The sequence below is a fragment of the Eretmochelys imbricata genome, chromosome 1, assembly GCF_965152235.1.
Source record: "Eretmochelys imbricata isolate rEreImb1 chromosome 1, rEreImb1.hap1, whole genome shotgun sequence".
Lineage (NCBI taxonomy): Eukaryota > Metazoa > Chordata > Testudines > Cheloniidae > Eretmochelys > Eretmochelys imbricata.
In genome coordinates, this window is record NC_135572.1 from 160868611 (window position 1) to 160880773 (window position 12163).

Sequence of the window (12163 nt, forward strand, 5' to 3'; positions counted from 1 at the left end):
CAATAATTTTTTTTTATTGTAAGGCAAAATGTTTAGTTTCGTTGACATTTTGTCTGATCAGACAAAATTTGTCAGGTTTTGATTTTTTAATTATAAGCGTGAAAAATATAGTTAAAAGTAGATATTTCCAACTGAAATTTCTCCTTTTGATGAAAAAGCCATTTCATAAAAAAAGCTATTGATGAAAAGTCATTGAAAAAAATTGAAACAAAAAATTTCAACCAGCTTTACATATTATATTTAACCCATTTCCTTGGGGCCCAGTACTAGATTATTCCCTTTGTCATATTCTCAAGTTTATTATCCTATTATAGTATTATTACAACTATTTTTGTTATTGTGTTATAGTAGTACCCAAAGACCTCAGTCAGAACTGGGGCCCCATTGTGTGAGGTGCTGTACAAAGACACAGTACCTACCCTGAAGAGTTTACTGTCCATGAAGACAAAAACAGACAAAGACTGGGGGAACAGGGATACAATTTACAAGCAGGGGCCCCATTTCAAGAAAGCCCTTAAGAAGGTGCTTAAGTTCCTCCTTATTCAAGACAGCCCTTAAGTGCTTAACTGTTTAACTTGAAGTCATGTTTCTATTTCATTTGGGGTTTAAGTATGTGCATAATGTGAAGAATGTGCTAAAGTATTAACCTGAACAAGGCTGCCTTCCTGAATCAAGACCAGAACAGGGTGTGTGTGCGTGTGTGTGTTAGTTTTCATCCCAACCATCATTTGTAATTGTGAACGTAGAATGTCCCCACCCCCTTCTTTCCTTTCCCAAGCAATGAAACCTCAACACCCTATTCTTTTTTTCCCCTCACAATCTCCGGATGGGCATCACCTCTATGCAAGAAATCATAATGAGTTCTAATAATCTCACCAAGCCACTGGGCCTGTGAAAGCTGTTCTGTTCTACCTGTCCCCTGCTTGTGTTACTACCTCTGCTGCTGTCCTTCTATTGCCCATACTTGTCTCCTGTCCAGGTGGGTCCCCACTGGCCTGTTCCCTCTCCCCTCCCCATGCCAGTATTGCTATTGACTCTCTCTTGTTTCCCCTTGTCACCTATTCCTAAGGAGGAGGGCTTGGCTGGCTTTCTCTCGCTTCCTGTGTTTATGTTACCTCTGTTGGGTGCAGTTGTACCCTCCCCTGGGTCGTCTTGCCCTCCTAGGGAGAGGTTCGAGCTAACTTACTCCCTGCCACTGCTGTGTCGCTACTACTACTACCCATCATCGGCTCGTCTTCATGAGGGGCTTGGCTGGCTTCATTGGTCCTCTCTGCTGAAGATGCTACCTGTTGCTGTGCCTGGGTCCTTGATTTTCCTTTTCCTAGAGGAAGTCCTTACAGACCAACCTCTGGAGATGACTGGGGGTAGCTGCTGTCCTACGTATCCCTGGGGGCTGAGGAAAGCCTCCTGGTGTCCTGATGCTTCAAAGTTCTGAGGGGGCAGGGGGGTGGAGTGGCTGGTATGTCTTCCCCCCTTTACCCATGCTGCTACAACCACTGACACTCTGCTGGGGTCTCCTTTAGTCTCCTCTCATTTATCCTCTCCTCCTATCAACTTAAATGATAATGACTCAATCAGTTTCCCTTTGGACACTATTCCATATCTAGGGTGATATATTTCTGTTGGGAAAAGTTTTCTAATACTGAGCCTAAATTTTCCACTAGGTGCTGGACTGACCCCCTCCTCCTCATTGTGCCACCCCCAACACCCCATTTAAATTCACATAGGTCAGTAGACAGCTAGTATCAGAGGGTCACTGTTGGTCACTACTAATCTGGACTTAACCTGACCTAGACACCCTGAGGTAAAAGACTAGCTATCCCACTATCTGTTCTCTGAGACTATCAATCTGTCATCATTTCTCTTCCTATTATGAGTATCATATTACAAAAGTGTTATATTTTTCTAAATAAGCAAAGCAGATTTCCCCTATATAATGGGAGAATAAATGGTACTTAAGCTGTTCCCGTTTCTAATCCATATTGTGCAACAGCTTCTGAACAATATGCTCTGGACTTAAACACTGGTCTTACCAACTGGCAGGGGATGGGTTCTTGGAAAAGTCTCATTTATGTGAAGTGTGTGTTTCTTTTATACAAGAGTAGAGAGAAATCATGTGTGCTGGTGTGGAAAAGTCAAGAGAAATATGACTGTTCATCATAAATATTTATTCTCCCTTATTGCTCTATACACTGATGTTATTTATTTTAAAAGTTGAATTTAAATGTTTTTTATAAAAAAGATAATTACATTTAAAAATATCTGGGAATCTAGATAATTTAACAGCACATGGGTAGACTTAAAATAGCATCTAAATACACTGCAATCCAAAATTGAATTGAAGAGCATTTTATCTGCCAACAGTTGATTTCAGGAGTCTGTATTTCTCCTGCAGTGGCTGTTGACAACATCATTAATACCTACAGTACTGTAAAGCAGAATAGGAAACTGTTTATTACCAGTGAGGTTATGAACTTTTGAAGGGTTCATACGGTGACTCATAAATTGGGGAGAAAATAATCTTTATTCTGTCAAACCGTATTTATCTGTAATTTTTAAACATGCATTTCTTTGTTAATTTTGGGGGGCTGTCAAATAAGTCTTGTGTGTTTTAAGTGTTTTAATTTGCCTTTAGACTCTGCCATTTTGCAGGCAATAAAAATGGTGGAAAACATTATTTTCTTTGAATTGCTTGCACCTTAGGTGAGATCCTTTGCCATGCTCCAGCCCTGTTGTGCTACATAAAAGTGCCAGAGTGATCCCAGTGCTGTCTGAGTTATACTGGAGGCCTCTCCTATAGACCTTTGTTTTAAAAATAAACTCACCTACTTGAAGGGAAATCCATCCACCCTCTTCTTTCAAAGATGGCTGGTAATCAAGCCAAATGAATGAAAATGTGGCTCACTTTTATAAATTCATGCTATGCGGGCTCCTGTCAGTTTTTACAGAAAAGTTCTATAGAATGTACTAGGAATTAAATCAATAGGGCTAAGTAAAAATTACTCTAAAATCTATATTAATCATTATTATTATTATTTTGATTATTTTATTTCCTGGTAGCACCCTCAATGTGCTACACACTATACAAATACAAAAGAAAGAAAATGACTCCTGCTGAGAAAAGCTTTCACAGAATTTCAGAGAACTGTGTCCTTCCTATAGAATTTTTAAACCATCTTACAGAACTAAATTCAGCATTTTCTCTCTTCAATAGGCTGGTTAAAAATTCTACAGAAAGATTTTGATTAATAATTCCTCTGGGGCTTTTCTAATACAGGAGTAAAGTAACTGTGAAATAAAAAGGTAGTCAAAAGTGTTTTAATTGGTGAGAAAAATCCTCATAAATATATTATGAATTCACAAATTCTAAAATACTTCTAGAACAGAGATTTCAAAGAAAGCAATGTGTGCATAAATCATGATTTTAACATCCTTTTGTGTGAACACATCATGCGTTTAAATTGAGATAAGGTCTTTAAATACCTAATATCCCCCCATAATGCATTTAGTGGAAATATGCTTTCATTGTGTCCTTGCTTGATCTATCTTATATTGACAGATAGTTAAGCAGCCAATGAGGAGCTCCAGAGCCTTGAATGTTCCATAAAGGAAGAAAAGAAAAGGAGGACTTGTGGCACCTTGGAGACTAACAAATTTATTTGAGCATAAGCTTTCGTGAGCTACAGCTCACTTCATCTGATGCATCCAGACGTTGAAGTGTTCTCCTACCGGTTTTTGAATGTTATGATTCCTGATGTCAGATTTGTGTCCATTTATTCTTTTGCATAGAGACTGTCCAGTTTGACCAAAGTACATGGCAGAGGGGCATTGCTGGCATGTGATGGTATATATCACATTGGTAGATGTGCAGGTTGAACGAGCCCCTGCGTGGCTAATGTGATTAGGTCATATGATGGTGTCACTTGAATAAATATGTAGACAGACTTGGCATTGGGCTTTGTTGCAAGGATAGGTTCCTAGATTAGTGTTTTTGTTGTGTAGTGTGTGGTTGCTGGAGAGTATTTGCTTCCGGTTGGGGTGGGGGGGCTGTCTGTAAGCAAACCTGGTCTGTCTCCCAAGATCTGTGAGAGTGAGGGATCATTTTTCAGGATAGGTTGTAGATCTTGGATGATGCACTGGAGAGGTTTTAGTTGGGGGTTGAAGATGACAGCTAGTGGCATTCTGTTATTTTCTTTGTTGGACGTGTCCTGTAGTAACTCCTGGGTACTCTTCTGGCTCTGACAATCTGTTTTTTCACTTCAGCAGGTGGGTATTGTAGTTTTAAGAGTGCTTGATAGAGATCTTGTAAGTGTTTGTCTTTGTTTGAGGGATCGGAGCAAATGTGGTTGTATCTTAGAGCTTGGCTGTAGACAAAGGATCATGTGGTGTGTCCTGGATGGAAGCTGGAGGCATGTAGGTAAGTATAGCGGCCAGTAGGTTTCCGGTATAGGGTGGTGTTTATGTGACCATCGCTTATTAGCACAGTAGTGTCCAGGAATCTTCTTGTCAAATATCTAAATGGGCCACCTTGATTATCACTACAAAAGTTTTTTTCTCCTGCTAATAATAGCTCATCTTAATTAATTAGCCTCTTACTCCACTTTTTCATGTTCTCTGTATGTGTGTGTATATATATATATATCTTCTTACTATATGTTCCATTGTATGCATCCGATGACGTGAGCTGTAGCCCACGAAAACTTATGCTCAAATAAATTTGTTAGTCTCTAAGGTGCCACAAGTACTCCTGTTCTTTTTGCAGATACAGCCTAACACGGCTGCTACTCTGAAACCTATTAACAATAGTTGGGATCAAAAACACTTTCATGCCTTTTAAGGCCAGAAAGGCCCATTATGAGTGCCTAGTCTGACATCCTACAAACTTTGATCATGCTACTAAGACTATGATGAATACTGTTTTTAAAATTTATTCAGGAAGGATATCCGGGTTTATGAAAAGCAAAATTAAATTAAAGAACAGCAATGGTTGTGTAATCATTTATTTTAAGTAACCTTGTCTCAAGTCCATCAATATGACACTGGTGAACAGTGTGTAGTTGGATCACTGACCGACCTTTCCCTAACTTTCTGGGACTTTTTCAGACAAGCAGATAGTAAAATATTTCCTAGTCTAAAAAATGTCACCATGGCAGTAAATTTTATCTTCCACAATCTGTTTTGATTTCTCTGAACCTTTGTTTCTCTTTGTTGAAGCCTGAAACTTTTAGTCATGAGGGAGAATACCTTTTAGGTGCTTCTGACTTCAACCATTAAATAGTTTGAGTCTGTCAATTTATTGCTGATCACCTAGTCAACTCAAACCTTAGCACAGATCCATCGGTTGCGGGAAATGAGTGAGCCTTAAAGAAACTCAATGCTAAATCAGTGTAAAATGTCTACCTTTATAAGCTCAGGAGCCAAAGCTGCTGGAACAAAGATAATATTCAGAAAGGAATCACTCCATCATATTCTCATTAGATTTTTTGAATGTATTTGTGAAGTGATGTGTAGGCAGGTTAGGCCAAAGCATTAATACGATAGCGAGAGGTGCACCAGACTATTGGCTCTTTCCCCAGAGTTGACTTTACTAAAGCTCATCAGCCTGGTCAACTTGGAGAAGTCCTTACCAGACAGATTTTCTTGATTTCTCCAAGGTCCAATGAATGCCTTGAAGAAACTGGAAAGTGAGATCATCTTTATAGGGCAAAACTAGATCAAAAGTCAAAATCAAAAGATGACAGCCTGTGTGTATATGTTCCAAAAATATGTTGGTAACACTGAAGTAGTCACTCATTTGAAAATAAAATTGCAGGAGGTACGGATTGAGAAAAACAAAAACAAAAAAAAAACCCACTATGAAAAGAGAAACTGAAGATGTCCTTTCTTTTTATCACCTGGTTACTTCCCATGCCAGTCATAGAAGAAGAAAGTCCTTTGGCTTGGCTAGAAGACAAAATAAAATAAGTAGATGAAAAATCATTGAACTACTGTAAAAGTCTGTGTCATTTTGCTTTGTTGTAGCAACATTTCTGGTGTCCAGTGGAAATCTAGTAATAGCAATAAAGATACCAGCCCAACTGGCACCAAATGGCATTCTTGTAGATAATCTTTACAGAGAGACAAAAGTTTGAATGGGCATAGAAATGAATTCGTTCATTACTCATAATTGTAAGGGTTGAAGCACTCTGTATTTGTGGAACTATGTGGGAAAGCTTTTATGCTGCTGTTCATGCTGTATTTGTTCTGTAGCAAAATATTAGACTCCAATTTCCACAGTTGTCAATCTGGCACTAAATTTGATAATAGTAGCAGTATGTTAATAATGATAAATTATATATACACATTTGATCCGGAAGGATACAAACCATTTCACAAAATTATTGTTCCTTTTTGTAAAACAAGTAATCGCATACCATGCTTCAGGGCATCAGCTGATCAGTATGGGACTGGGATTTCCTCTCCCTCGCTCCCCATGTACTACACTGTATGCGCAACTGGCCAGGTACACCTTGACAGGTTTTTTTCAAAATCCTCTCAAGTGTCATGCTCCTGGTAGGCTACAGTCTGAGGAAGGGTCCTCGATGTGATGGACCATTTTGTCTGAGCTGGTATGGAAAATTATGTTTGTACATAGCACCACTGAACAGCAACCACAACTGTTGTGGTAAAGTGGCAATCAGCTAGTGTACAACATATTGCTCCTGAGAGGGGAAATTTTGGCTAAGGTGATCTGAGCAAAACCAGACATTGTGGAAGTACAGTGGAATCTGTAGTGTCCATAAAGAGCAGCCCAGAGCCTGGTTTTTTAAGGCCCTATCTGATAGGCATTCACCCCCAAAGGATAAGAAACTCAACTTATCCCTCTAAGAGGAATGCGAGACCGTGTCTGGACATGAACAAGTGATTCCAGGGAGTCAGACTTTAATCCTATGTCACTAAGCCACCTGTCCCATCATGATGAGATGCCAAAGTCTGGTAGGTTGGGCATAGGACTGGGAGTAAGGAGAGCTAGGTTCTAACTCATAGTTGACATCTTCTGAGGTGCTGAGCTCAACGGAAGTTGTGACTGGTCAGCACCGTTTATATGAAGCCTGTGTGTGACATGGGCTCTCTGTGGTGTAGTTACCCTGTCTGTAAAACTGGAGTAATGATACTGACCCATTTTTGTCACGTTTTGAGATTCATGGATAACAAATATATCTGTAAATCTCAAAACACTTCACAAAAATGGGTCAGTATTGTAACGTTGTAGCCTCCACTGTTTTGAAGGACAAAATAAGTCCCGTATTTATCTAGTTGCATATTATCTTAGAGCAGGGGTGGCCAACCCGTGGCTCCAGAGCCACATGTGGCTCTTCAGAGGTTAATACGCAGCTCCTGGTACAGGCACCGACTCCGGGGCTGGAGCTACAGGCGCCAACTTTCCCCAACCCCTGGCTCTGCCACAGGCCCTGACCCCACTTCACCCCTTCCCCCAACGGGTCCCTGTCCCTTCCCGCCCCCTCCCCCAAGCCTGCCATACCCTTGCTCCTCCCACTCCCCCTCAGAGCCTCCTGCACACTGTGGGAGTCACGGGGAGGGAGGAGGAGGTGCTGATCAGTGGGGCTGCCAGCTATTGGGGGCTGCTGATGTATTACTGTGGCTCTTTGGTGATGTACATTTGTAAATTCTGGCTCCTTTTCAGGCACAGGTTGGCCACCCCTTAGAGTGTCGTTTGTAATTACTAAACTACTATGTTCATTTATTATTCTAGTAACAATGTTTAGGCGATATATTATCTTGCACCTTGGAAAACCAAGGGTAAAGATACTGATTCTGTATTGGACACATCTTTATTCTCAACCTTTGACAATGTTACTATGCTCTTCAATTGACCCGTTATCCACTGACTCAGATCCCATCTCTATCAAACCCGGTCAAGCTGAGTGCAACACATTTCCATCCAATTCTGGAGGAAATTCAAGTGTCTCATTATTTTTAAAATGATGTCTCCTTTATTATAAATATGTCCATTCTCCAGCATATCCTTGTATGAGGCAGGTGCTACTCTAATCAGAACTGTAGCCTTTTGTCTCCAGGTCTAAGGCAGTCACCTTTGTATGCACCATATCTTTCTGCCAAAAATGTGTTCCAGGATGTTTCCTGAATCAGGCAAAGTATTTGTTTTACAGAATGTTAGCAGTTTATTTCCATGCAGGAATTTACGGATGGTCACTTCTTTATTGATTTTGGGAAATCTTGAAGATAATTTGCTTCCCTTTAACAATTCTCCAGGTGAAACATGCTGATGTCACTAGACTGTGAGCCATATAAACCCAAGTATGTTTGTGTTACTGACTAATAGTGGGGCGGGGGGGTTAGAAGGCCTTGGAGAATCAGTACCCCAGATCCCCTTTTCTGCTTTCCTATTTGCTTGGTGATTAAATGGATTTATAACAATTTGGTTTCATATGCTGATGTAAATATTTTATGTTAATGAATGGAATAATGTGGACAATTGTCCTAGATTATGATTGCTAGGGTTGCCGTTTTGGTGAATAGCTTTCATGTGAATTAATGCAATACTTGATTTGTGCTTGACAGCATGGCAATCCTCTGGAAAACTGGAATAATTATGAACAATAAATACAGTAGCCCTTTCCATTGCAAAGTAATAAATGGGAACCTGCCTTTTTCAGTGCAAAGGTGGATATTGTTTCTGTCACAATTAGCTCCTGTGGTTTATTGCAGTAATATTTAAGACATACTGACATTTCTTGTCATCTGCTCATTGTCTTTATTCATATTTGGTTAATAAACAGCTTCACACTGTATTAGATTTTTCAGTGTCCTTGATAAAACTTTAGGATTTAATTTAGAAAAGGAACTTGTAAAATGATTGTCTGCCCTCCATAACATTGCTCCAACAAGTGCTAACTCATCCTGCAATGGATGGTACTACTTACATAAGCCACTAAGCCACTGTACTGGATGGTACTGGATGGTACTACTTACATAAGCCACTGTACTGGAAATGTTAGGTCATTGGTATAGCACTGGTCATTCTGCTGTTTCTGCTTTGCTTCCATTGCACTGTTTTTCTGATGCATGCCATATACCAAATTAAATAAAAACACCTTTTACAGGCTCAGTCACCTAACATAATTTTCTGTCTGGCACTAAAACAAGAAGAAGAAGATTTTTACATATTGAGGATACAAATAGTTTATACACTTCCGTTTTCCAAGTGTGTGGTCATTAGTTAAGCACTGGAACAAATTACCTAGGGGGGCTGTGGAATCTCTGTCACTGGAGGTTTTTAAGAACAGCTTAGACAAAAATCTGTCAGGGATGGTCTAGATAATACTTAGTCCTGCCATGAGTGCAGGGGATTGGACTAGATGACCTCTTGAGGTCCCTTCCAGACTTACATTTCTATGATTCTATGATTATGGGCCTGATTCAAAGCCCATTGAAGTCAATGGAAAGACTCCCATTGACTTTAATGGACTTTTAGATTAGACCCTATATGCCTGAGGCCTTCTTTTTTTTAGAACCTTTGGCTCAGAGTACTTCAAACTCTGAAAGCCATAAATCATGGTTGTCACCTTTGGAAGTCTATGTCTATGCAAGTCTATGACATTCTGGTCAGTTCCTCAAAACCAACAGATCTAGTGACCTCTGCAACACATACATATCAGGTAACGCAGATAATTTCTCTCTCATTTGAGCATGACCTCAGAGAAGTAGAGATCAGCCAAAAATTTCCACATTTGTTTATAGAATGATGGGCACTGGTTTGAACCGCATCATTTTAAAGTAAAGTGATCTTTCTACGAGGTAGGTGGTATTAATATTCTTGTTATCATATTACTTTGTTCAATGATATTTAGATCTATTTTTCTGCTTTATTTTCTTTGATTTCCTCTTTTTCTAAAACCTGTCAGCATATATAATTATTTTGATACAAAAAGGAAGCAGTTTTTAAAAAAAAAATATTGCTTGTTCCTAGACACCCGTTCTACCTCTGTCTTCCACAGCGAGCACTCTCGTGCTGCATGTGAGGATATGTCATCATAGGAGCCTGATTCTAAGGCTGATCACATGAGACACCAAGTGGAATTTACCATTCAACCTTTTTTTCCCCCTGTAATCTCTCACGCAGTGGTGCACAATATATATATATTTCATTTTCAATGGAAAAAAACTGCTTTAAATTAGTGCAAATTAAAATGAAGAAAAATCAAAAGTAAAAAGTTTAGCGATTAGATTTGAATTCTGAAAAGTTATCTTTTTTTTATTTTGCTTTGTGTGAAATTTTGTGCCCATTTCTAATTTTTATTCCCATTAAAATTCCTAGAGTTGGTCAGTAATTTTCTGAATTATCTTCTCAGCTGCACAATTTCTCAATGATTCCTTGTTTATCCCTCAGTTCCCCCTAGATTTGTGGTTCAACCAAGTGATCAAGATGGGATTTATGGTAAAGCTGTAATCCTCAATTGTTCTGCAGAGGGTTATCCTGTACCCACCATTGTCTGGAAGTACTCAAAAGGTATGACTTCTTTCATAATCATTTGGGTCCATATTCTGGTACTCATACTTCAGTTTAGTAGCACCTTACTCAGTGTAATTCAATAGCACTAGTCATGGAGTAATAGTGAATTTGAGTTAAGAGTATCACAATTTAGTCCCCCAATATTTAAAGTAGTACCATTACAATTCATGTGTTGCATCTGCATGTATGGGTATACACTCTTCTGTTGGCATTTGACTGTCTACAGTGATTGTAGGTTCTGAATAAAGTCTCAAGAAGAAGGGTGCAGAAGGTAAATGTTGCTTTGATTGCTGTGACCTTCAGAACAAGGTTCATGGTTACTACTTGGTTTGGGTTTTGTTCTTTTAAAATCCATGATAACACAGCCAATCATACCTTTTCTGCAAAGAAGAAAGGTCAGATAGTATTAGCATAACCCAGTAATTCAGTATGCGCTTTACATAATGCTTTAACATTTTATTCTTATGTAACAGAGCATTAAAACTGGCCCCACTTGACCCCAGCTAACCACATGAAATTGACAGCTTTTTAATTAAAATGTGCTGCCTGCTAGATTGTGTCTTTTAGCCAATTATCTGTTAATGCTTACCTTGTGTCAAAGCGGGTGTTATTTCAGAAAGCAACTGTACTGTATACGTTAGTTAGATGTTCACACTTTACCACAGTATAAAAGAGAATACCTTATCACACCAAGTTGTATGTAGACCAAAAAAAAAAAAAACCCCACAAAAAAACAATTGACTTCTGGCTAAAGTTTGGTGCCCGTTGGGGCAAAAGCTGAGGCAACACTATATGTCCTTTTCAGTTTAATAGCACTGTTTCGCTTTACCAGTGCATGAAAGAAAATCTGGAATTAATATAAACACTTCACGATGTGCTTTTATTTTCACTTTCCATGTTGTGGTAATAAGGAAATAACAATTATTCTGTGTTCCATTTGTATTCTGAAGAGGGAGGCCAAGTCAGGCAAGCTAGATTCCAGCTAACAGCATGTAAGCACCACTAGGGGTTTTTTTTAGTAGCAGAAAAGAGAAGTTTAATTGTAATGATGTTCTACACATCTAAGTGAAAATCCTGTAATGATTTCCATTCAGAGCTCTTCCTGAATCTTGGGTAAAGTAGGTTTCTCATGCAGAACGAAGTTTTAGATGATATTAGAAGTGATCAAAAATGTTTGAATTTTTGAAGTTCCAATTTTTTTTCTCCAGAACAGCTCTAGCTGACATGGACAACATTTTTATGCTGACACTGTATTTTGTTACTACATCATGATTTCATCAGAAGATTTAATTAAAATGTTGTACAGATCTCTAGGCTATACAGTCCATCTTGTCTTAAAATGGCACACTATATACTGTGATAGGTTTCAGAGTAACAGCTGTATTTGAGCCGTGCTCAAATAAATTGGTTAGTCTCTAAGGTGCCACAAGTACTCCTTTTCTTTTTGTGATAGGTTTGTACTAGGATCCAAAATAAGTACTGTAGTGGAGATCTTTAGGAACAAAGTGCACAGGTACCATCAAGTGTGTAGATGCCATGTAGAGTTTACAGATTATCAACAAATCCGAAAACCAGTTAGCATCATGACCAATAAAAGGTTTCTAAAGTTAGTGCAAAAGGAAAGGCAGA

General features: G+C 38.9%; 1 protein-coding gene across 1 annotated transcript in view; it reads left to right on the forward strand.

Annotated features, from left to right (window-relative positions):
* DSCAM (DS cell adhesion molecule) overlaps window positions 1–12163 on the forward strand; it is a 558550-nt gene that overhangs the window by 343192 nt on the left and 203195 nt on the right. Inside the window, exon 10 of the mRNA XM_077813965.1 lies at window positions 10412–10531. Within this exon, the coding sequence (XP_077670091.1) occupies window positions 10412–10531 (120 nt within the window). The remainder of the gene's footprint in view (window positions 1–10411; window positions 10532–12163) is intronic.